General features: G+C 40.8%; 1 protein-coding gene across 1 annotated transcript in view; it reads left to right on the top strand.

Moving 5' to 3' along the window:
* Positions 1-26,998, top strand: part of Abcb5 (ATP binding cassette subfamily B member 5) — a 69,773-nt gene that overhangs the window by 3,294 nt on the left and 39,481 nt on the right. The window contains exons 3-15 of the mRNA XM_048337823.1: positions 366-516; positions 1,954-2,008; positions 4,656-4,847; positions 4,933-5,104; positions 7,313-7,437; positions 7,524-7,701; positions 9,388-9,501; positions 9,782-9,892; positions 12,509-12,634; positions 15,264-15,467; positions 17,415-17,585; positions 22,551-22,712; positions 26,040-26,180. Coding sequence (XP_048193780.1) covers positions 366-516; positions 1,954-2,008; positions 4,656-4,847; positions 4,933-5,104; positions 7,313-7,437; positions 7,524-7,701; positions 9,388-9,501; positions 9,782-9,892; positions 12,509-12,634; positions 15,264-15,467; positions 17,415-17,585; positions 22,551-22,712; positions 26,040-26,180 — 1,902 coding nt within the window. The remainder of the gene's footprint in view (positions 1-365; positions 517-1,953; positions 2,009-4,655; positions 4,848-4,932; positions 5,105-7,312; positions 7,438-7,523; positions 7,702-9,387; positions 9,502-9,781; positions 9,893-12,508; positions 12,635-15,263; positions 15,468-17,414; positions 17,586-22,550; positions 22,713-26,039; positions 26,181-26,998) is intronic.

The raw sequence follows: 26,998 nt of genomic DNA, 5'->3' as shown, positions 1-26,998 counted from the left end.
CTATAACATTTAAGGAATTGTCAGCAGTGCATCAAATGGTTAATGTTTTTTGATAGCATGAATCTATTGTTTCATATAAAGGGCAAGCAAAAAGGAATTCATAAAAGGAAAATTTCCATCAAGACAAATATAAACAATCCAAACGTTCTACAAAAATGTCTTCTTCAAAATTGATTGTCAATCCTTAACCTTGAGTGCTTGGGTTGATTTTTGTTTTGTTTTGTTTTACTTTATACATAAATGCATGTCCATGATACAGTTGACTCTTAACCAACTGTCAAAGTAGCATCTACTTGGAGGTGAAAGCTACAGGCTGGTGTCCCTCTGTTTGCTGTGCTAACACTACTGAGCTTTGCTTCCTTCAGTTCCGCTTTGCTGATGGCGTGGACATCACTCTCATGGCCCTGGGAATCCTGGCGTCTTTGCTGAATGGAGCCTGTCTTCCTTTACTGTCACTGATTTTAGGAGAAATGAGTGACTACCTTATCAGTGGATGTCTAGTCCAATCCAACATGAGTGAGTAGATAGTTTGTTGTTCTATACTACTGGTTAATCAGAAACACAAACAAAACAGACACTGAGCTCATAGTGAAACGATTCTTGTTGAGTAAAACATTAGCTGTATAAGAGGCAGTGATGTTCTTGCTCTGCATACTGGAGAACAAAAGTCTATTCTTCAGAGTTCTCTAATGAAATAATCAATAGATATATCTGGTATGATTGCATAAAGAAATAACTAGCATGTGTGCATAGATATATCTATTCCTGTGTGAGAAATAGAAAAAAAGAGACTCATTTCATTAAAAAAAAAGAAAAGAAAAAAGAGACAGACATGGATATATTCACATTATTCTCTACAAGATAAGTTCCAGTGAACCCCCATGTACAGAGGCAGTATCCAGTCTTTTTAAATAGTTGATCCTGTGTGTGTGTGTGTGTGTGTGTGTGTGTGTATAATGCCCTCATTTTAAAAGATAGTTTTCTAAACTCCACACTGAGAAGTGTTCTTAAAGCTGTTGAAATTGCGATTAATATCTCACTAAGGTCTCAACTGTCTTTTAGACAGTGGTCTCAGTGTAGCTAAAGACAGTGTCTTCCCTCTGTAGCCTACTTAGCTTACTTTTTTTCCATTGTAGGGCATGAGCATAGGGCCTGGGCACTGTCCTTAAGCTCTTTTGGCTCAAGGCTATTGCTCTAACACTTTGAGCCACAGCTCTGCTCCCAGTTTCTGGTGATTAATTGAAGATAAGAACCACGGGCTTTCCTGACCAGGTTGGCTTCGAAACACAATCTTCAACTTTTGGTCTCCTGAGTAGCTAGGATTACAGGTGTGAGCCACCAGTGTCCCAGCCTACTTGGCTTTAAATAGAATTTACACTATATTCTTTTCCACCCAAATTCTAGTCCTCAATGTGTTTTAATCTTGCTCGTGTGGACCTAAACTATTGTTTTCCCTGTGTCCTCCAAAGTAATGGTTTCTGTCTAGAGAGTTAGGAATGGGGGGAGGGTAAAGTTTTATTATACAAGCAGAAATAAATGCACGCCCAAAATTTAAAGCTCATTCTTTAATTATATCCACTAAATTAAAGCCAAATTACTTGTCATTATTTACATGGATCTACCAGTTCATTGAGGTTTTTTTTTTTTTTTAATTCAGTACAACTGTGTGTCTATGAATGATAAACCCAGCCACCTAAGACAGTTTTCTTAAGGGAATTCTTTTTGCTTGATATATTCTGTAATTGATTCTCTTACCTACTTTACATAGGAGGAGGTCGTATACATCTTATTGATAATGCTGTGGTATATTTTATCAATATGGTGCTAGACAGCTTTTTGTAACTACAGCAGAACTCCTGACATAACAACTAGAAAGCACTAGATTTTGTTTGAGGTCTATTTATGAAAGAAATTATAAATTAATATTTTTACAACTTAAAAAACTTTTTGCAGCAAATTATCGAAACTGTACTAAAACGCAAGAGAATCTGAATGAAGATATGCTCATGTAAGTCCAAATGAAGCATTAATTACTACTCATTGAATGCTGCTTTATTTACTACTTGTAAAGAAAATGAACTGAAATGTCTGTCTGATTACTAGCATCATATATAAATGATTAAGATAAAATGTGGTCTTCTTTTGTTATATATATATAGTATATGAGTATGTATTTTTTCTGTTTGAATGGTATATAGGTCATATGTCTTGAGTTGTATTTAACAAAGTTGTCTTCAGCAGAAAAATTGTAGGGATTTTCAATTTGTCCCTTAGGACCTGTAGTAATATCCTGAAGGAAGGATTTGATCTTCCTTTAAAAAAAATCATTTTCTTATCTGGTGCCATTGGCTTATGCCTGTAATCCTAGCAATTTAAGAGATTGGGACCCAAAAGACCACAGTTCAAAGCCAGCAGGGTAGAAAGGTCATTACATTTCATCTCCAAAATAACCAGCAAAAAGTTGGGCTGGAGGCAAGGCTCAATTGTAGAGCACCCTTACAAGTCAAGCAATGAAGCAGAGTAAGCATAGTAAGTACAAAATATATATTCTATTCAAACATAATATTTTTATGAAATAATATTGTCAAACATTGAAGATTTGAAGATGTAGCTCAGTGGTAGAATATTGGCCTAGCATAACGAAACCTTGGATTTTAGCACGAACACATGCTCTCCCTCTCTCTCTCTCTCACGCACACACACACACACACACACACACACACACCCTGCACAAAATCCTGAAAAGACAGATGCAACTAACATTGTGAAATTAACAGGTTTTTTTAATTAAGGTTTTATTTCTACTAATATTGAGGACCATTTATTCAGACTTTTAATGAGTATCCAGGCTAAATATTATAGTGTGAAATTTTAATAATTCATAAGGACACTCTGGTTTCATAAATATGTATTAAGCAGTACACTCCTCACCCCCACCCCCGCCCCACCCGGCCACATGCTGCATTAGCTAGAAGGATTCGCCTACTGCAGATACACACTGGATTTCTCCAGTGATCCTTCTGGATCTGGTGAACCCTATCTTCTCCTCAAAAGCAAAATTGTCATCCTGCCTAACCCCGGAGACTCCATGGCCTGCAATGGTGCCTAAACACCTTCATTCTCAGCCTCCATTGCCCAATATGTCAGCCATAATACACAGGCTACATGCATATAAACTACTTAAACTCAAATTAAGTAAAAAGTTCAGTTACTCACCCTTGGTCACCTACCAAGTGCTTTTGATAGCTACACCTGGCCAGTTGTACTGACTATTTTTATTTTTAAAATGTGCCATTGTCTTATAATTGAGTTATCAGACCTCTTTATAAATAAATTCTGGATGCACATTCTTTATCCTCAAATAAAAAGCATCGATCTTATTAACTTCTTTCACAGGTCAATCTGAATTTCTTTCTCTTGAGTATTGTTATTGTCAAACAGAATGCCAGGACTTGTCTTTGTACACAACCTCACCCAGGGGCACCCAATATAGGTTATTAAATAACCACATTTCTTATCTAGTCTCCTAGTAGGGTATTTATACTCGGTTCAGCTTCTCTGTATTGTTATGAATGCCACAATGACCATTCAAATAGACAAATCTTTGTATTTAAAATCTTCATCAGAGGCTTGTGAGCACAACTTATTCTCTCTCTCTCTCTCTTCCTTCCTTCCTTCTTTCTTTCTTCTCTCTTTCTTTGTTCTTTTATTTCTTTTTTATTTTTATTTTTCCAGTCCTAAGGCTTGAACTCATGCCTTGGGCACTGTCCCTGAGCTTGTATATTCAAGACTACTGCTCTACCACTTGAGCCACAGCTCCACTGCCAACTTTTTAGTGATTATTTAAAAATTAGCATAACGGGCTTTCCTGTGCAGGCTAGCTTTGAAGCCATGATCCTCAAATCTCAGCCTGGTAAACAGCTAGGATTCAGTCATGCAACACCGGTACCTAGCCAGAAACATTCCTTCCTTCCTTCTTTCCTTCCTTCCTTCCTTCCTTCCTTCCTTCCTTCCTTCCTTCCTTCCTTCTTTCCTTCTTTCCTTCCTTCCTTCCTTCCTTCTTTCCTTCCTCTCTCTCTCTCTCTCTCTCTCTCTTTCTTTCTTTCTTTTTTTCCTTCAGTTTTGGGCTTGAACTCTGGGTTTGGGTGCTGTCCTTGAGCTCTTCAGCTCTACCACTTCAGCCACAGTGCCACTTCCAGTTTTCCGGTGTTTAATTGGAATCTCATGGACCTTCCTGCCCAGGCTGGCTTTGAACCATGATCCTCAGATCTCTGATTCCTGAGTAGCTAGGATTACAGGCATGAGCCACCAGTGCTGGGCTTGGCCATAAACATTTCTTATACCTGTTTCACCCACATCTATCTTAACTGACTCCATATATCTTTCCCATATGAAAGTAGTAAACATACAGAAAGAGGGTATAAATTAAAGATATGTTTTTAATACTAATTGCTATGAATAATATAAAGGAGACACATTGTAGATTATTATTTATATATGTGTGTGAACCTATATATATTTCACTCAGTTATTATGTTTAGCTATTTTTAGGTTCCAACATAAATTTTATCAAGTATAATATATGATAGATTTCATTCTTCATCCGATGGAGAGACGTTGTGCCTCGGTCTAACATTCCAATGCTCTTTCTTCAGGCTGACTCTGTATTATGTCTGCATAGGAGTGACCGCCCTGGTATTTGGCTATCTACAGATTTCCTTTTGGGTTATAACTGCAGCACGCCAGACCAAGAGAATTCGAGAACAGTTTTTCCACTCCATTTTGGCTCAGGACATCAGCTGGTTCGACAGCTGTGACATCGGCGAACTCAACACTCGCATGACCGAGTAAGTGGTTGCATGCTTAGCAGCCTGTCAGCTTTGTTCCCACGCATGGCATACCTCTGACCCAGTCCCGTTTGACTTGTTTCAGGGACATCAACAAAATCAGTGACGGTATTGGAGACAAGATTGCTCTATTGTTTCAAAACATGTCGACCTTTTCTATTGGCCTGGCAGTTGGCTTGATGAAGGGCTGGAAACTCACCCTGGTGACTCTGTCCACATCACCTCTTATAATGGCTTCAGTGGCCGTGTGTTCTAGAGTAAGCTCACTGGGAGCGGTGGCCGCAAGACACGTGTGAGCTTCGGGCCTGACTGGGTTTGTCAAAAACACGGGAATGAGCAGGAATGCAAATGAACAAAACTCATCTTCTATGTCCCAAAATACAAAGGGATACTATCAACCATAAACACTCCTGATTCTGTTCTTCATTAAGTACCTTCCAGTTCCCAAAAAGGGACTAAAATGGGGCTAATTTAAATATCATCCTAAGAGTAAAAATAAATACCCCTCCTCATTTAGCAGCTGATTCAACTTCTCCTGATAGAGTGAATAAATTATGAAATACGTCAGATGTTTAGTCATGACTGCTGACAGAGCCGTCTGTGTTCTCAATTCCCAGCAGATGGGTCCTAACTCATTCTCCAGTGAAAAACTAAAGGAGAAAAAATCTTAAAATAATAAACACTTAAATTACTTCTATGTCAGGCTCTTCAAGTTTACATTTTTTAAGGCTTTAGCTAATATTTAAAGTGTATTTTATGTCTATTTTTATGTACTACAGAAGTATACTTCACTGTTTAAACAAATTACATATTTGCATTCTGTTATGTTTTTAGCCAAGTTGAATTAGTACCAATCTTATTTATAGCCTGGTTTTGAAATTACTGTTTTATGTCAAATCCAAAACCAGCCAATACATCCAAACTAGCCCTCTTCACATCTAATGTTAGATCATTCTATTGATGTGTATATAATAACTTCCAACAATGGAGGTACAATTGTTTTAATTTTGCAATACTGATTGTCCTTTTGGAAACTCAAATCCATAACATTTCCTGGTTTACTCACATGTAAAGTCACCCATACATAATATACTAATAAGATGCATTATTATATTTATTGAAGAAATGAGGATCAAAATTTCCCCAAATGACCACAGGAACCAGAATGGATGGTTTCTAGCATCTTCCAATTCAATTTAAGTTGTCCAGTATTTATTAAATGTTCACAATGTACAAGGCTTTGCCCAATATGGTGTTTCTCCTCCATTGATAAGGTCTGGAAATAATTGTCTTCATTAACTAAACTCAGAAAATAGTGTGTATTTCTGAGCTTTTATTACCTCTGAAATTTTTGGGGGTGCTGATCCTGGAGCTTGAACTCAGGACCTGGACCCTCTCCCTGAGCTTATTTTTCTCCTGGCTAGTGCTTTACCCCTTAAGACATAGCCCTACTTCTGGCCTTTTTGGAGATAGAGACTCGTGGCTTTTCCTTCCCCCAGCCTGACTTCAAACCTTGATCCTCAGAACTCAGCCTCCTGACTAGCTAGGATTACAGAGGTGTGCCACCAGTAGCCAGCTTGTTAACACTCAACTTTAACAGCCATTCAAACATGTAATCTACAATAATAACTTGAAATGATATGCAGATTGGCTGTATGAGTGGCTGTGTTATAATCTCCCAGCACTGAAGGTGATGGCATTGCTTTTCTATTCACTAAAGTATTGTGATCATCACTAACCTAAAAAGAGTTATAAGAGGGACAGATAACAGAGGAAAGGGTGCATCTGACTTCAAACCTTGGAAAATCAGATACTTGCATTAACAATAACATCCTCCTGATGTTGGAAGATAAAGCAGGTGAATTATGCACACCTATGCAGCTTCCTTCATTTCCTCTTCCTGTCACAGTCCTGTGGCAAGAGGAGAATAAATAAAGTCAACTCTAATCAAACTAATTACCCTAATGCCTCCCAAAGAACAATTGTCCAGTGAAGCCACCCAACTCTAAAATAGTTTTTAAAGGTACAGGGAGAGCTGGGCATCAAGTGGCTCAACCCTGTAGTCTTCACTACTCAAAGAGGCTCAGCTGAGGATTGTGGTTCGATGACAGCATGGGCAAGAAAGTCCATGAGACTCTATCTCCAAGTAGACACCAAAAAGTCAGAAGTGGAGGTGTGGCTTAAGTGGTAGAACACCAGCCTTGAACAAAAAAGCACAAGAAGAGCAGCCAGTCCCTGAATTAAAGCCCAGGATTCACACACACACACACACACACACACACACACACACACACACACACACACACACACGGGACAGGAAGAAAAAAAATGATGTTCCCTCAGTAGAAGAAAATACAGAGGTTTCATGCTGGGTGGTTGGGCTACCTTGAGTTGTGACTGTATCTGAATTCAATGGGTGTCTCCAATTGAACCTTCCCTTCCCCTGTGCTTGGGGTCTCTTGCAGATGGTCATCTCGTTGACCAGTGAGGAACTGAGCGCCTACGCCAAAGCTGGTGCTGTGGCAGAGGAAGTCTTGTCATCTATTCAAACAGTCATCGCCTTTGGAGGCCAGGAGAAAGAAATCCAAAGGTCTGTCACTTTTATTACAATAAAACATACTCATTTTCAGTTCATTTGCCCCCAAAGGCTATTCCGTTGTACTTTGTCTTGGCTAGGTATACAGAGAATCTTGAAGATGCAAAGGATGTTGGTATAAAAAAGGCTATCGCTTCCAAACTCTCCCTTGGGGCCGTGTATTTTTTTATGAATGGAACCTATGGACTAGCTTTTTGGTATGGCACCTCCTTGATTCTTAGTGGAGAGCCGGGCTACACCATCGGGACCGTGCTTGCTGTAAGTCTTGCTTGACAACAATGGGAACCGGTTTAGATGATCTTTCCTTTCCTAAAGCTTACTCAAAATTGTTTCTAACAGTTCTTTCCATCCTAGGAATTACGTACAATTTTATATCATACTTAACAGTATAATATACTTCTCCAATGTATTTTATTGTCCTCATTGTGTTTTTAGAAGACTCATACTGATTTCTGCGTAGTTTTCTTACTTTAACAGTCAAAACAACCAGTCTGTAGTGGGATATTTTCTTTCATGCTTACCAAGATACAAGGGCATTCCATATTCACCCCTGTAAATGCGATATTCTGTGGACTGCATGCACTCCCTTTGTTCATTCCGCATGCAATAATGTTAAAAAAAAATAAATTACTGGAACGAGGTACCAGTGGCTCATGCTTATAATCCTAGCTACTCAGGAGACTGAGATCTGAGAATTGCAGTTCAAAACCAGCCCAGACCGAAAAGTCTGTAAGATTCTTATCTGTAGATAACCAGGAAAAAGGTGGAGCTGTGGTTCCAGTGGTAGAGAGCAAAAATATCAAAGGGACAGGGCTCAGTCCCTGAGTTAAAGTCCCGGTACTATCCAGAACAAAACTTTAGGGGGAAAATTACATACAGCTCTGTCCAGCATTATAATTTCATGTCATTGAAATTCCTAGGGGTTATATATTTAATTTTTAGTTTATTCAATAATCCTCTCAAGTTTCACCAGTAAACAACCAGTCAGCTCATGATTAGGGGATATTTGCCACAGTGAAGTGATCTGTTCAGTACACTTCAGCTCTAGTTTCATCTTCCCACTCCAGGTACACTTCTCTTCTTTCAACTAAATTCATCTTTTGAGTTTCAGGCATCCCTTTGAGTACCCCTGCCTTTCTGCTTGCCTGTGTTTGTTTGCTTTTTTTCTGCTTGTCTTTGCCTGCTTCCTTACTTGTTCAATAAAGCTCTGCCAAGTTTGCTTACCATTAAAAAAAAAAAAAGACATGATGCCCTTTCTGTGAGTCAGATGTGAGTGTGAAGATTTGGGGGTAACTCTTGCTCCTCTGGCCTGTGTGCTAGGGAAAACTGTACCAAGCTCTCAGAGTTCTTTCCTGGGAGGTGCTACCATGGGCCAAAGCTCATCTCCTTACCCACAGCTCCATGCTCAGGCTATCACTCCTCAGTCAGCTCATTTGGCTACTCAGATGGCTCAGCAGGTGATAAACCCCAAAAGCACGGGACAAGTAAAAGTTGCTCTTACTGGGTACCCATGGCTCACACCTGTAAATTCTACCTACTCAGGAAGCTGAGATATGAGGAGATTGGTTCAAAGCCAGCCTGGGCTTTGAAAAATCCAAAATGTTCTTGTCTCCAATGAACCAACAACAACAACAACAAAAAGGTAGGAGTGGGGGTGTGGCTCACATGGTAGCATCTTGAGTAGAAAAGGCAAAGCTAGAGCATGAGACCCTGAGTTCAAGTCCTAGTACCAGAAATGAACAGCAAAACACACACAAAACGAAGTTATTGAGTTTATGTGCATTGAGAGTCCTTGGGTTTATTTGCACTGCTTCTTATTTAATCACAGTTTCCATTCTCTCTAACCCAATTCCTCTAATATGTCTAGAAGTCAAGCATGTACATTGCCTTGTGGTTCTTCTTATACAGGTGCAGAAAGGTAAAGATACTTTCTTGTTTCCACAGGTTTTCTTCAGTGTGGTCCACAGTAGTTACTGCGTTGGAGCCGCTGCCCCACACTTTGAAACCTTTATAGCTGCCCGGGGAGCTGCCTTTAATATTTTTCAGGTTATTGACAAAGTAAGACCACATTGCCCTGAGGCCTAACAACCACTACTGTAAAGGGGGACACCATAAGGAAGGCACTATCATTTCATCACACAAAACGACGGGTATTACCCATGCTGGCCAGTTGCCTATGGGAAGAAAGATGGCTTTTAAGTCGTTTTTATGAGAGGGATTGTGTTTTATGCAAATCTTTATGTCTGTCTTAATGCACTTCTAAAGCAGAAAAGGAAACGTTGTGCAAAATAAAAACATCTTTAAACTATTTCATAACATTCTCTTTATTTCTCCCAAGATACCCAGTATAGATAACTTTTCAACAACTGGATATAAACCTGAATGCATAGAAGGGACTGTGGAATTCAATAATGTCTCTTTTAGTTATCCATCAAGACCATCCGTCAAGGTAGGTCAAATTCAATATTATTGTGCAGTTTTCTGATCTGCTACTGACTGGGATCTTCTCTTAGGAGATTGTTTTGGATAGTTTTGAGCAAGGTTTTGGCTCCTGGGCTTCACAGACATGAGTACACAGATGGACAGATAGATGTGTAAGAGACAAACTACTCTGCCACAGCTATTATAATTTCTAGTAATTTTTTTTCTACTACAGTTGCCCGACAAGCATTTTTCAGCTCTATGGGAACTCCACGCTGGATTTAAGAGCGCACCAAATGCCTTGGGTTTTTGGCGCCACCTACTGGTCATCCCTGGATATTCCCTCACTCATGGATAACTCAAATGTTATCACAGGAGTTTCTGACCAAGGGCAGGGGCTGTGCCTTTTCCCTGCCCCTGCCCCAGGCTTTCTGAATCTGCACCATCCCTTCCACCACACACACACACACACACACACACACACACACACAGTGCATCCTCCATCATTCACTCCATTTCTGGTGAGTTCTTGGGAGGATGTGTCCATCTCCCATTACCTTCCATTTTACATTTGCTTAGTGAATTTGGCCATACCATTAAAATTTGAACTGGGCAGCTACTAGTAGCATATCATGTTTTACAAGGGAAAAGATTACCGATTTTAAGTGAACTACATAAAATTAATAGTGACATCAACTTATGCGATTTTCATATTATATCATATATTAGTACTTTTTTTCACTTTTCTCTGCTAAGTCTTTCATTGAAATTGTCTCTTCAAAGGCGTTTATTTTCCAAAAAATTGTGTTGCATCATTACTTTCATTGGACTACTGTTGTTTCTCTACTTTTTGTTAAAATTATCTTTCAAATAGTGTCTCCTTTTTCTTCTATTTTTCTTTTAAGCACAGGGGTAGGCTTCAGATTGTGATCTTTCTACCTGATATTCCCTTGTAGCGAGGATTATAGAAATGTATCATCACTCTCAACTTATTTGTTGATACATGATCTCATTATCTTTTTGCCTGAGTTAGCATCAAACGATGGCCCTCCCAATATCTACCTCCTGAGTAACTGGGATTACAGGCTTACATCATCATGCCTGACCTAGATCTCTCTCTCTCTCTCGATGATGATGATGATGATTACTATTATTATCATCTTTACTAATTATATAAATGGTTTTCAATTCAACAAGTCAGATTATGAATACAATGCATCATGATCATTTTCACCCCTTTCCATCATTATTTCCAATCTCATCTCTACCCTAGAGTTAGGTAGTTCCTTTCTTGTATATGTGCATTGAACATAGTGACTATTTTCCCACCCTTTCTCTCTCCATTTGTCTGTCCCTCAGCCCTTAACTCCTCCCTCTTCCCAACAAAACATGTTTCAGCTTTATCTTATTCATGCTGTTAAAGCGTTCATTAGTTATTCAAAAGAGTTATATCACTGGAATCCCCTCCTCAGTAACTCCCCTTTAGTCAATTTGTTTTCCATATATAAACCTGTGTATGTTTTTGTGTATGTATATATGGGCAAAAACATATACTCTTTGGCTTTATAGTCTGAGTTATTTCACTTAACAATTTTTTCTAAATGCATCCATTTCCCTGCAAATAGTGCATTATTAGTCTTCCTGATCGATGAGTACAATGTATGTAGATACAGATATCACATATTTTATTGATCCATTCGGTCCTGGAGGTCATCTGGGCCATTTCCATAGCTTGGCTAGGAGGAATAGTTCAGCCGTGAGCACCGATGGGCAAGTAAGTATCCTTACCATATCCAACTTGTAATATGAGATAGATCATACGGTAGTTCTAGGGTTGGCTTTGGAAGAACCTCTAAGCTGCCTTCCAAAGAGTTCGCACTATTTACATTCCCACCAATGTTGCAATAGGGCAGCTTTTTTGCCCCTATTTCAATCAGCATTTGTTGTTTGAATTCTCAGATGCTGGCTAATCTTACTGGAGTGAAATGGAATGTGAGTGTTGTTTTGATTTGCATTTCTTTTATGGCCAGAGGTGTTTATTGGCCATTCTTACTTCCAGAGGAGGAGAAGGAGGAGGAGAGTCTCTGTTTAGCTCCTTTGCCCACTTATTAATTGGGTTATGGATTCTTTGGAATTTTAGTGTCTTTTTTTTTTTTTTTTTTTTTTGCCAGTCCTGGGCCTTGGACTCAGGGCCTGAGCACTGTCCCTGGCTTCTTTTTGCTCAAGGCTAGCACTTTGCCACTTGAGCCACAGCACCACTTCTGGCCGTTTTCTATATATGTGGTGCTGGGGAATTGAACCTAGGTCTTCATGTATGCGAGGCAAGCACTCTTGCCACTAGGCCATATTCCCAGCCCTAGTTTTAGTGTCTTGATCTCTTTTTATATTCTGATATTAGGCCCTTGTCAGATGTATAGCTGTCAACTAGATCTATTTATAAGAGAAATGATGAAAATTCTTTCTGGATTTTCCAAAGCTGTAGGCCATTATACACACAAGATGAAAACATAAGACCTAAATTTCTTCTCGAGTGTCTCAGAAGAATTTAGTTTTTTGTGTATAGTTGCACAGCAAGTTTCAAAAAATATGTAGATCATAGTCTAGTATTCCTAACTTTGTGGTTTCTGCTGGTGCATTCTGATAGGTTCTGAAAGGTCTGAATCTCAAGGTCAAGTCTGGAGAGACAGTGGCCTTGGTGGGCCCCAGTGGCAGTGGGAAGAGCACAGTGGCCCAGCTTCTGCAGAGGCTGTACGATCCTGATGAAGGCTTTGTAAGTTCGGGTCCCCAGGGTAGGGCTTGGAAATATCACCTATTCCAGGGTTCTCTGGCTCAGTCTTCTTCTCATTTTTATTAGTCTATTATCCTACTTCTCTAGAACAAATGCACTAGAACCTTGGTGCCCACAGGTATGTAGTTCCAAGGACACCACCACTGATGATGAATAGTGAATGCTCAGAATACACAGAGCTCAATGCTCTGAAATGACTCAAACTCATCTATGCCATATGTCTAGTAGTAGGTCAGAGCGTCCATCACATGAGTAGTACTCTACACGGTGTAGACTACAGTACTGTTACCAGTTTCTACATTGGTACAATCCCCTAAACAGTGACTCGTGCACATGCAGGACAATGCTTTAATAGTAGGATTCTACCACCACACCTGCACAAAGTAGTATTTTAATTCACCTTACATGTGCTATGCACTGCCACCTAATGGCACTCTTGAAAACTGCATTTAAATTTCTCACCTAATTTGGGGTTTGAGAGGATTATTGTAACTTTAAACCTTTTTGAGGAAGCAAGGGCAGGGTTTTTGTTTGTTTTTATCACTTGCAGAGGATTTTCAGAGATGCACTCAGACTATTGTGCAATGATTTAAACTGACCAAGCTCCTCTGCATTAACTGAGCTATGTGATATGTGGGTGAAGAATTGAAAGAAAAAAATTCTTGTAATTTGATTTGATCTCATTTGAAATGTCTTTTGGATGTTTTATTTTTGTTATTTATCCACTTACCATACTTGATCATAGCCACGAATAAACATCTGAGGCACTATGTAATAACTACAAGGGCTTTAGTACTTTCCTAGGTTGTAGGAATTCTTCAGTTAACAAAAACCTTTGTCTTCATGAGATTTGCATTCTAATAAGTAGAGACAGCTAGAAAACACAGAGATACGTATTAATATAATACAATAAAAGCAAATTAATGTCTTAAACAAAAATATGAGAACATAGTGTCCAGAATTTACAAAGATTTTCAAAATTTGATCTAGTTGTGGTGGTGCATACCTGTAATTCCAGCAGTTAGGAGGCTGAGGTAGTACCACAAGTTCAAGGACAGCTTGGACTATCCAAAAAAGATAAAAAAGATGATAGCAACAAAATGAATGTCAAAGTGTGTCAGATCATTCTAGAAGAATATTTATAGGAAATATAATCTCTGATACTGCACTTAACTTTCTCATCCTTGTTAATACTATGGGAAATACGACAGAGCTATAACATGGACAATGCAATATTTACACATAAATAATTCTTAATGCTTCATTCAAAATTCCACCTGCACAAAAAAAAAATCTACTCTTGCTCATGTCATTTAGAGCCTCATGTCATTTAAATTTCACTTTGTCACATTTAAGTCTCTTTGACCCAGAGACTATTCTTACACTCACTAAATAAATTGCTGGAAGAGCATTCTATGTATAAAGCAGTTGTTTCGAATACTGACCTGTTCCCAGACTAACGCCAGGCATAGCAAGCAATGGCACACTGCCAGTCACCATCCTTAGGCTTCTGTCATTAGGATTCGCAATGGCCCTGCCCGAAGAAGAGGCGGTCACTGCAGATCTTTGGTATCTGTGAAAAGAACTCACTTCAGCCTTTTGTGGAGGAATGAGGCACTAAAGGCAAAAAAAAAAAAAAAAAAAGAGGTAAAAAAGAGGTAAAAGGAAGAAAGAAAGGTAGAAAAAAAGAAAAGGGAAGGAAGGAGAGAAAGAAAGAGAGAGAAAGGAAGGAAGGAAGGAAGGAAGGAAGGAAGGAAGGAAGGAAGGAAGGAAAGAAGGAAGGAAGGAAGGAAAGGAGGGAGGGAGAGAGAGAAAGAGAGAAAGAGCGAATGCCTGGAACTTTTAAAGCACATTCAGTCTTAAAACTAAAGGGCTGGGATGTAGCTCAATGGCAATGTGCTTGCCTAGCAAGTGCAATTTCCTGGGTTCAACCCCCAATACCAAAGAAGAAACGACAAAATGCAAAAATAAACCCTGAAGTTCATGTAATAACATTTGTGGCACCTAGAGTGTTATATGTGTGTAAATAATACCTAGCATATGTAACTAACAACTGATACATGATAGCTATCAAGTATGTATAATTACTTCCTAGTATATATAACGAATACCTATTTTTGTGGGCCTAGAGACAAAGGTATTCGGGTGATCTAATGAGAGTTTAAGACAATCTTTTTTTTTTTTAATTTGGTTTTTTCCCATCTACCAGGAATCTATTGACATCATAAATACTATATGAAAGCATAGCTTATCTTCTGTTTTGCTTTTTGCTCCAGGATGGGGCTTGATTTCAGGGCTTCATGACCTTGCTTAGTTTTTGTGGATCAAGGCTGGTGCCCTACAGTCTGAGCACAGCTCCTCCTCCAGGATTTTTGCTGGTCAATTGGGGCTTAGAGTTTTGCATAATTTTCTGCCCAGGGTGGCTTCAAACCTCGGTGGTCAGGTCTCAGCCTCCTGCGCAGCTAGAATTACAGGCAGGCCTGAGGCCCTGGCTCCCAGCCGCTGTTTCTGGGGGCTTCTCAGCTGCTCTTTGGGACGAGGAAGAGAACCTTACAATCCGGTCATTGCATTCAGTAAGAGTCACCCCTCGATTCTCACTCTGGGCGGGCAGATCACAGTGGATCAGAACGACATCCGGGCCCTAAACGTGCGCCACTACCGGGAGCAAATCGGAGTGGTGAGCCAGGAGCCCGTGCTGTTCGCGACGACCATCAGGAATAACATTGAGTTTGGACGCGACGGGGTGACAGACGAGGAGATCGAGAGGGCAGCCAAGGAGGCGAACGCGTACAACTTCATCATGGAGTTCCCGCAGGTGAGCGAGCGGCCCGGCCTGGCCTGGGAAGGCGAGCCACGCTGACCGCTGGGGGGGGGTCGGGGCTGGCTCGGGGTCGTCCCGCACGAACTGTCCAGGAGGGACGACAGCCGCCGGAGGACAGTCAGTCGGAAGAGACAGGTTGCGTTGTGACTGTCTCCCAGGGGAAATGGAAAAGGAAATGAGAGAGGAGCTGTTCCAAGTGTAGCGAAGAAGTAGGAGGTAAAACTCATCAGACCAAGCTGAGAACTGGAGAGCGCTCGCACGCGCGCACGCACACACGCGCACACACACACACACACACACACACACAGTGTTGATTTGTGAGGCCATCTTGTGGCCAAACATGGGAATGTCACACACACAGGGTCCTGAAACCTGCAGAGGGAAAGCGATTGTTTTTAAAAGCCCACGAAGTTAATAACAAATAAAAACTGTGGAGTTATACTTGTAAAGAGGTGTAATACAAAGCTGAGCACTCGTGATTCATGCCTGTAATACTAGCTCCTCAGGAAGCTGAGATCTGTGGATCCTGGCTGAAGGAAGCCTGGGCAGGAAAGTCCATGAGATTCTTATCTCCAATTAACCAGCAAAAAGCTAGAAGTAGAGCTGCGGCTCAAGTACTAGAGTGCTAGTCTTGAATGGAAAAACTTAAGGGACATCACCTAGGCCCTAGTTTCAAACTGAAGGACTGGCACAGAAGCGGGGCGGGGAAGGGGGTGGAAAGGAGAGAAACGGGGAGGAGAAAGAGCAGGGGCTTGTGGGAAAGGGAAAGATGAAAAAAGGAAGAGAGAGAGACTACAATTTGAAATTCTAAGCAAATAGCATATATCAAACCTTGTTAATTTCCTAAAGTTGGCCCTGGACAGATGATTCACATTATAATCCTAGCTACCCTGGAGGCTGCAATGTGGAGGGTGGTGGTTCAAGACCATTTCAGGTAGAAAACTTTTAGACTCTAACCTCCAATTAATTAGACAGATAAAAATATCAAAACTGGAGGCATAGATCAAGTGGTGGAGCATTAGCCATGAGTGAGTGAGAGAACAAGGAACTGAGTTCAGGACCCAGTAACAATACAAAAATAAATAAAATAAATAAACAAACTAAGGCAGGCCTGAGAAAGCTAGATCCTCATGCAGATGCTGCTAACATGGGTGAACTTATTTATCACAACGCACAGAGCTGGATCTTTTAAATGTCTGCACAAATTATTCTTCAATGAGATTGCTCTGTGTGTGTGTGTGTGTGTGTGTGTGTGTGTGTGTGTGTGTGTGTGTGTGTGTGTGTGTGTACTGGTCCTGAGGCTTAAACTCATTGAGCATTGTCCCCATGCTTTTTTACTCAAGGCTAATGCTCTACCACTTGAGCCACAGCCCTACCTCCAGTTTTTTAGTGATTAACTGGAGGTAAGAGTCTCACAGTTTCCTGCCTGTGCTGGCTTTGAACTGAGATCCTCATTTCTCAGCCTCCTGAGTAGCTAGGATTCCAGATGTGAGCCACTAGCTCTGGGCTGAGATTGATATTTTTTCAAAACAGGAAAATTGGTCTCTACAAGTTAAAGGTTGGAGATGTGGCTCAATGCCAGGCCAGGCAGAAAAGTCCACAAGGCTCTATTTCAATGTAAAGAAGCTTGGCACAGTGGCATACACTTGTCATCTGTGCTATGATGGGAAGCTTAAAATAGGCAGAATACCATTCTGGCTCACACCTGGGCAGAAAATAAAACTGAAAAAAAAAAAAGTAAAAGAGTTCTGGAGGTATGGCTCCGTAGGAGAGTTCCTGCTTATAAGCTGAGGCCTATAAGCTGAGAGCAAGCCCTAGTAACACACACACACACACACACACACCACCACCACCACCACCACCACCACCACTATATTTGTCATTTCCTGTTCTAATCATCCTGTCTTCTGTTTCTGTGCTTCTCTCCCTCTATTGAATTAGAAATTTAACACATTGGTAGGGGAAAAAGGAGCTCAAATGAGTGGAGGACAGAAACAGAGGATTGCAATTGCACGAGCTTTAGTTCGAAACCCCAAAATATTGATCTTAGATGAAGCTACCTCCTCGCTCGATACGGAGAGTGAATCAGTTGTTCAAGCTGCACTGGAGAAGGTAAGTGAACCAAAACATTTCTTCTTCTCATATTCTTGGTTCACTGTGATGTGGAACGCCAGAGAGTATAGATCTGCCGCAGAGTACTAAATTCTGAGCACTCCTACAGTCATGGAAGCAGTACTATTAAGTGCTTGAATTGTGCAATATATTATGCACATGCATGCATGAGGCTGAGACACAAACAGTCACCCCTCGTATCTATCCACTTCAACAGATGTGGACTTCCAACCTCCCCCCACTAACCACTGTGAACCCACAACAGTGGTCATGGGTATTCATTTTTCTCCCTTACATGCCAGAAGTCTCATAACTATAATCACACTCATGCGAGAATCATGGGAGACTTTCATTTTTTTAAAAAAAACTACCATTTGCTGTATTATTTTTTATTTTATCGCCAGTCAATGTGGAAAGACAGATATAAAACTATATAGGGGCTGGGGACTTCATACCCAGGCTCAGCTCAAGCCTTGACCTTGCTGAACCATGCTTCCTGCATAGAGCTAGGATTGTACAAGCATGAGCTATGGGCATAGAGCCAGTAAGGAATTTTTGTTTGTTTGACTGATTTTGGTTGGTCATAGGACTTGAACTCAGGGCCTGGGCACTGTCCCTGAGCTTTTTTGCTCAGAGCTAGCCTTCTATCACAGAGCCACTTCCAGTTTTCTGGAGGTTAATTAGAGACTAAAGTTTCACAGACTTCCCTACCCAGGCTTCCTTCAAACCATGATCCTCAGATCTCAGCCTCCTGAGTGGCTAGGATTATAGGTGTGAGCTACCAATACCCAGCAAATAAGCAGTTTTGCAGCTTCAAATGCACGCAAGCTACCAACCAACAAAATCAGGCACAATGCAATGTATTCCTTCTTCCTGGTGAATCCTGCCACCCCTCCTTCTGCATCATGCCCTCTCATATTCTGTTTATCACCTCTTTTCTTTACCCCATTATCTTCCACTTACAGGAAGTTCTAGAATCAATGAAACTAACCAATAGCCATTTTAAAAAGAAAATAAATCAGTTGTTTCCTAAAGGTACTTTTTAACTGAAAAACAGCAATGAAAGAAAAAGTCTTGTCCTTGCTAGCACTATTGCAACAGCGAACTCCTGGTTGTGCCACTCCCTCTTCAATCTCTACACTGCTGCCTTGCTTCCATATTAAATTTGAAGGTGAATGACATCATGCTTCCATGAGAACCCTCCAGTCACTCCCATTTCACTATAAAGGAAAGCAACCTCCTTGCTGTGAACTCTGTGGTGCTGGGCTCCATGCTCCTTATGGGATATCATTTCTCTCCACTCTTCCTCAGATTGGCTGCTCCTTAAATAGGCAAGGCACTGTCCATGAGCATGTAGGTTCTCCTAGCAGAATGTAAACTCTGGGGGGAAAGCTTTGATTGGTCAATCTGGTCCTCTCTGAAACTAGGCATGGCCCTTAACAAGCAGCAAAGAAATATGGTTTGAAAATATTTTAGATGAATGTGATGCAGGGCATTGCCAAAAGTGAGTGCCTCTCTTTCTCTCTGTCTCTGTCTCTGTCTCTGTCTCTCTCTGTCTCTCTGTCTGTCTGTCTGTCTCTCTCTCTCTCTTTCTCTCTCTCTCTCTCTCTTTCCCACCCTCCCCTCACCCTGACCTGAGGCTTGAACTCAGGACCTGGGTGCTGCCCTTTAGCTTTCCACTGGAGAGTTTGCATTCAACCACTTGAAACAGCTCCACTTCCAGCTTTTTGGTTGCTAATTAGAGATAATCGTGTACCTTCTTGCCTGGGCTTATTTCAAACCATGATACTTAGATTTCAACTTCCTGAGTACCTAGGACTACAGGGATGAGCCACCTATGCCCAGCTTTGTACTTCTTGATTTAGGTTTACTGAAAACTAGTTGTACATCATTGAAGACAAAGATCTAGGATTGGGCCAAGTGCTGGTGGCTTACACCTGTAATCCTAGCTACTCAGGATCCCAAGATATGAGGATTGTGGTTTAAACCTAGCCTAGCCAGGAAAGTTCCTGAGACTCTTATCTCCAGTAAACTACTCTGAAAAAGCTAGAAGTGACACTGTAGCTCAAGTGGTAGAGCTCTAATTTTGAATACAAAGAGGTTCAGGGACAGCCACCAGGCTCTGAGATCAAGCCCCAGCACTGGCAAATATATATATATATATATATATATATATATATATATATATATATATAGAGAGAGAGAGAGAGAGAGAGAGAGAGAGAGAGAGAGTTGAATAAAGGTTTATGAATAAAGCTCAAGCTTCCACTCTGCTGCTGGTTTGTACCAAAATGCTGTGTATCTTCTTTGAGATCCCTTACATTATATTTTTACCACTTAGAGAATTGACCAATAAGAAAACTCCATGGGGCTGTAGATTATTTTTCTACATTAAGCTCTAAGAAATAGTTACCAAGGGGCAGAAAAACTTTTTTTTTTTTTTTTTTTGGGGGGCCAGTCCTGGGCCTTGGACTCAGGGCCTGAGCACTGTCCCTGGCTTCTTCCCGCTCAAGGCTAGCACTCTGCCACTTGAGCCACAGCGCCGCTTCTGGCCGTTTTCTGTATATGTGGTGCTGGGGAATCGAACCTAGGGCCTCGTGTATCTGAGGCAGGCACTCTTGCCACTAGGCTATATCCCCAGCCCTCAGAGAAACTTTTACACACACACACACACACACACACAATTTTTGTGTGTGTGTTCTGTAATGATTACATGCCTTTCTCTCTGCTTATATGTGGATTTGGAGAATTTACAATTTATTGTTCACTATTCTTAGCAACACTATGAGTAGTCATGAACAGAAAGGGAATTTCTACAAGTGGATTTCCTTGCCTGGAATGAAGCCAGAAAAAACAAAGGCAAAACAATCTGCCTCTTGTTGATTTCATCGCCATCTTGTAAGCCTCCTTCAGCAAGCTTACTTTTGTAAGGCATGCCTTTAAATAGTAAGCCTCTCACTGCCTCCAGAGTAATGAGGTTGATCAGTCAAGGTACCATTGAGAATCTGATTTAAGGAAGGGAAAAGAATTATACTTTATCAGCAAATAATAATAATAATGTACCAATGTCCTTATACGAAGAGATTTCCATGTGATATGTTATAGTAGGAGTCTCACAGAGACCCTGAGGCTCTTTGTAGGCCATTATTTGAGAAGCAACATGAGGAGCCATGATGACAGTTGTTGCGTGAACTGTATATGGTCTTTACTCTCTGATCTTACCATAGAGTTTACAAAGATGTTAACTAACAGCTGAGCCACAGTAAAGCCAGCACTTGGGCCTAGACTGTGATCCTCCACCTCACTCATGTAAACACTGTCCACTACTACCTCAAGAATCCACATCTGACTGAGTGCCAGTGGCCCATGCCTATAATCCTAGCTACTCAGGAGTCTGAGATCTGAGATCCACCCTGAAGAGACAAATCCATGAGACCCTTATCTCCAGTTAACCAGCCAAAAAAGCCAGAAGTAGAGCTGTGTCTCAAGTGGTAGAGCACCAGCCTTGAGCAAAACAGCCAAACGAGAGTACAAAGCCCTGCATTCAAGCCCCAGTACTAACAAAAAGAAAGAGAAAAAGAAAGCGGCTGTTCATATGCATTCATAGGGGCAAAAGCCTATTAAAAATAGAACATGTTTGTATGTTATGTTAGCTTTGTTTCCTCTTAACAAGCCAACCATGGATGGGAAAGTAGTGAGACTCCTACACTGCTAGGGCTTTGAAGGTGGAGCAACCACTTTGCAAAGCTGGCCCGGTCCAGCACAGCAGAGCACAGGCCCTGGGTCCCAGAAGATCCTTTCCTCTAGTAAAGTACATCCTCTAGAATTACATGCATATGCTCACATGGAACATGTCTAAGAATCTATACATAACTTTAAGAAATGGAAAACTACTCAGATCCAATCAAATGTATGTCAGGTATATCACGCCACAGAACTTCACCTAGTAATCGGAATGAATTCTCTACAAATATAGGCCACCAAATGGATGAAAAATATAATACAGACCAACAACAAAAAGACTCAGATACAGAAAAGTATATGCTATACGATTCCATTAGTATAAAATATAAGTCAGCCAGGTGACAGTCGCTCATGTCTATAATCTTGGCTACTTAGAAGGCTGAGATTCAGAGGGTGGTGATTTATAGATAGCCCAGGCAGGAAAGTCTAGAAGACTCCATCTCCAAGTAATGAGCAAAAAGCCAGGCTGTGGGCATAGCTTATATGGTAAAATGCCAGCTAAACAAGCAAACGGAGCAAGTACAACACCTTGAGTCCAAGCCCTGGTACTGGAAGGAGGAGGAATGGAAATTGAGAAGGAAGAGGAAGGCAAAAGTCATCTCTGCTACTAAAAATGAGATAGTGGCCCCCATGGGCAGGTGTTGATCAGGCCATGGGCTAGCATCTGGGTGCTGGCAATGTTCTGCTCCCTGACTTGGTTCCTTTGATGTGTGTGTGTGTGTGTGTGTGTGTGTGTGTGTGTGTGTATGCACTTTGGAAGTGCACCATGTCAACCCCTATAATGTGTGCATTTTTCCATGGTGATGCTATAAATGGGATATATAACCTTTCAGATGCAGTTACAAACATAGATGAGTTCAGTTATAGATACAGTTGAGGCTGTACTCAATGATATGCAGAATATCCCTATTTTAAAGATAGTAGATAATGAATTGAAGCTAGTTACTTTTGGTTTCTACTATTAGATAGCTCTGAAATGACGGGTTCCTTTCTAGCTCTAAGATACTATGGTTATCGAAAAACACTCATTAAATTCACTTTCTGACTTCCTTTTTTTCTAATTTATACTAGTTTCCCTAATCTACTAAGGTTTTCAGATGTCTATAACCAAAGATAAGATGCTTCGATATTGAAAATGATACTGGGAAAGTAGCTTTCTTGTGTATTGAACAGGTTATTTGTAATAATTAATGTTTCTTTTCCACACTTCTTATGCTGTAGGCAAGCAAAGGCCGGACCACAATTGTGGTAGCTCATCGACTTTCCACTATTCGAGGGGCAGATCTGATTGTCACAATAAAGGATGGGATGGTGGTAGAGAAAGGAACACATGCTGAACTAATAGCAATGCAAGGCCTGTACTATTCACTTGCAATGTCACAGGTAAGAATCTTATATTGACAGATTTTCTTTATTTCTGGGTGCCAGAGTTTGAATTTAGGGCTTCATATTTGCTTGGTTGGTGCACTAGCATTTGAGCCAAACGGAGAACCTGGCTTTCTATTGGCTATTGTGGAAATGGACTCATGGTCTCATGGACTTTTCTGCCCAGCCTGGCTTTGAACCTCCATCATCTAGATCTCAGCTTCCAGAGCTGCTTGAATTACAACCATGAACTACAGGTACCTGGATTCAGAAAGTACTTTTTGTAACTTTTCAGCAATAACAAATACTATATTAAAAATAGAAATCCCCCATTATAATATTGCCATTCACAAAGCAACCAAAGTTGTTTCACAGTACCTCTGAAGAACTTGAGTGTTATTCATTGCCTTGGCATTATGATAAGTATGGAAAAAAGTAAAGACGAATGGGTTATAAAAAATGGCTAAGAGAGCTGGGAATGTGGCTTAGTAAATGAAGCCCTGGGTTCAATTCCTCAGCACCACATAAACAGAAAAAGCCGGAAGTGGCGCTGTGGCTCAAGTGGTAGAGTGCTAGCCTTGAGCAAAAGGAAGCCAGGGACAGTGCTCAGGCCCTGAGTCCAAGCCCCAGAACTGGCAAAAAAAAAAAAAAAGGGCTAAGAATGTAGCTCAGGGTAGAGCGTTTGTCTAATGTTCACAAGGCCCTGAGTTCAATCAATTGCACCAAAATTAAATGAATAAAATAAAATGGCATGTAATATCTAAATTGACCAGGCACACTACAAATAAGGCTTCAAATTTCACACTGTCATTTGTTATATATTAGAACATAAAGAACTATAAACATAATAAAAACTCAGCTATCAAGGCAAAAAGCAAAATTATGCAATCAGATGTTACAAGGAGAATTTTTTAAAAATTACTGTTGATCTGGACCCAGAGAGCCACATGGCCCTGTGGAAGGCTTTTAGAAGAAGCTTTGAAGTTTACAGTGTGGGGAGAGAAGGGAGAAATGAAGCAGCATGGAACTGAAAAGATACTTGATGTAAAACTAAGGCAGAAAAGGCAGTCAGCCTTCTGTGCCAAGGGGAGTGTTCTGGAAACAGTGAGGAAGAGTGAGACAAGTTCAGACTGAGGTTGAAAATGTGCAGGAAGCATTTAATCCTATTTATTGGTACTCAATAAATGTCTTCTTGGTGAAGAGATGCACAGACAGATGCATGCTGTGTATCTAACAAATCCCTCCAGTAAATGGTAAAGCTCATATTGGACAGTCCAAGGTGGCATGATATTCTAGAGGCACATGGCACATTGACGTTCTTCATAGCCATGGTTCACAAGTCATGAGACTCAACCTACATAACTTCTTCCTTGGGGTGCGCAAACATCGGTGATGCAATCAGGTCTCCCCCGCCACACTCCAGCTTTTTTCTTGTGTTTTGAAAGGCAATTTTTCCAGTGATTTTTCTATGGAGAAGTCATCTCAACCTTCTTGGTTGATCCACTCTACTTTAGCTGACTGCTCCTACCATTGAGGTAGGAACTTTACCAATTAAGACATTTAAAAAGTTATGAGTCTCTGTCGCCTCATAAAATTGATCATTTCAAATGTTAAACCATTATACTAAAATGAACTACTTCTCAGCATATCCTGTGAATTAATGATAGGAAAACAAAAGTTGAAAATGTTAGCTTATATCAATTTAAAAACCTTTTGAGTCAAGTACTGGTGGCTTACATCTGTAATCCTAGCTACTGAGGAAGCTGAGATCTGAGGATCTCAGTTTGAAACCAGCCTTGAGTGGTAAAACTCCTAGGCTCTGAGCTCAAACCCTAGTGCCAGCACACACACACACACACACACACACACACGCACAAAACAAATATATACGTGAATAAAACAAACTTGCCAGGTACCAGTGGCTCATGCCTAACCCTAATATCTCAGTTGGAAGCCAGGCCTAGGCAGGAATGTCCTTGAGACTCTTATCCAACTAACTACCAAAAAGCCAGAAGTGAGGCTTTCAACCAAAGTAGAGTGCTAGTCTTGAGCAAAAAGAAAGCTCAAGGACAGCAGCCAAGCCCTGAGTCTAACCTCCAGGACCGGTGCCAAAAACAAACAAAACAAAATTCTAGCTTTATTGTATATTAGTCCAAATTTAGTGTTTCATTTAAATATACTAGTTAAGTATCGATTTGACAATTTAATTTACATGATTTTTATTCTATAAAAGAATTATCTTTTGAAGCAATTAAGTTTAATATTTTCAAACCAAAAAAGTAACAGTAAAAGGAAATCTGAAAGCCAATTGAGAGCTTTTGAGATTTTTTTTTAGCAACTATTATAGTTATATCTTTCTTTGGAGTAACATTATGTTTTTAAAAGTCTTTTTAATCATAAAATAATCAATGAAAACTAATGTATTATTACAATCATGAGTTTGTGTTTTTCAAAATGTAGGAAAAACAAAAATGATATGTTTGTGTTATAAATACATAAAAATATCAAACACCTTATTTGGTAGTCTCCAGTTACTTGAAATTATGTCTATTTGGGGGCTGTGGATATGGCCTAGTGGCAAAAGTGCTTGCCTCACATACATGAAGCCCTGGGTTCGGCCAGAAGTGGCGCTGTGGCTCAAGTGGCAAAGTGCTAGCCTTGAGCAAAAAGAAGCCAGGGACAGTGCTCAAGCCCTGAGTCCAAGCCCCAGGACTGGGGAAAAAAAAAAAAAATATATATATATATATATATATATATATATATGGAAATAACAAGATCACTTTAAATCTTAATACACAATAAATGTATATAAACAATATCGTGTGTGTGTGTGACAGTACTGGGGCTTCAACTCAGGACCTGGACACTGTCCCTCAGCCTTTTCATTCAAAGTTAGGGCTTCAGTCACCCTTCTGTGTCCAGTTTTTGCTGATTTTTTTGGAGATAAGGGTCTCATGAATTTTACTGCTTGGGCCTAATAACTTTTTTTTTTTTTAACTTTGGCTATAGAACTTACCTCAAATTGGGCTCGGTCAAAATGAGCTGAGTTGTGAGAATTCCCTATAGCCCCAGAAATCATGGTGTTACAGCTGTTGAGAGAACTCCAAGCTACAGCAGAGCAAAGTCTGGAAGGTTGTGAGCTCCAGGCTGTGCTGCAAAGTAGCTACCACTTACCAGCTTTAGGATGGCTAGGATAGATAAATTCTCTGCTTCCTTTTCCTCATCTTCAACATGAGGAATACAGCAGTTGCAAACACAATGGCAGTTTCCCAAGGAACTTTAGTATAGTTCCTGTGACTATTTTAGACAGTACTCTAATGAGAAGCCTGTCCTTCTTCACTTAAGGATATTAAAAAAGTGGATGAAAACACAGAGTCCATGACATGTTCCGCAGAAAGAGACACCAACACTGCATCTCTGGGGGCTGTGAACAGTATCCAGCCCAACTGCCCAGGCAAGTCTGAGGAGCCCACCTGCTACAAACAGGTAATGCTTCACCCACCAGCACGTTTATCCCACGTGCTTTCCAGTTTTTATTTCAGTCGTACAGAATTGATCATTAATACCAGTGATGCACTAACATCACAGGACAGTCTTTCCCAAGCCTCCCCTGGCATCTCCTAAGACTACATTTATGTCACCACTCTATGTTGGGGATGGGGGGGAGCAGATCTCATGAGAATCTTAAATTATATTTTCCATGAGCAAGCAAGCTATGGACGAACATGCACGTTCATACCACCTGTCATGCTCAAGGTTGAGGTCAGTCATGCAAGGAGCCCACTCCCCATGCAAACTGACTCCAGAACCTACAGCCCAGCCTTCCACTCCCAGGCAGAGCAAGAGGAGCCTTGCTCACTGGAGAAGAGATACACAATCCCACAGTTCTCCTACCTGTCCCAGAGCCCCACATTACTGCAAATGCACCCCAGTACTTCTCTTTAGTCTCCACCAAACTGCAGGTCTCATTTCTCTGAACCTTCCCAGCCCCTACTATAGGACTCAAGCCCCACTCTAGATGTTCTCCTGCACCCTGTCATATAAAGTATTTTATTATCATCCCACCTCAACTCACACTTCTCCTAGTCACCATTCCCCGAGGCCTGGTCCTGCTCCTACCCACATGGGGCTGCTTTTAGAGTTGTTAGCTTGCACCCTGACCCCAGTGTGTGGGTGTCAGTCAGTAGCTTGGTGGAGGAGGCCAGGGTCTGCAACCAGTTCCAAGACCACTGCCGTCTCCCAAACTGGAATGTCTTGTTTCTTCTCAGGAGTAACAGCTATTAAACTGCCCTTCCTCTTCCCAC

This window comes from Perognathus longimembris, chromosome 2 (genome assembly GCF_023159225.1).
Source record: "Perognathus longimembris pacificus isolate PPM17 chromosome 2, ASM2315922v1, whole genome shotgun sequence".
Lineage (NCBI taxonomy): Eukaryota > Metazoa > Chordata > Mammalia > Rodentia > Heteromyidae > Perognathus > Perognathus longimembris.
Note: the sequence above shows the minus strand (reverse complement) of the source record. Positions and strands in the feature narration are given on the sequence as shown.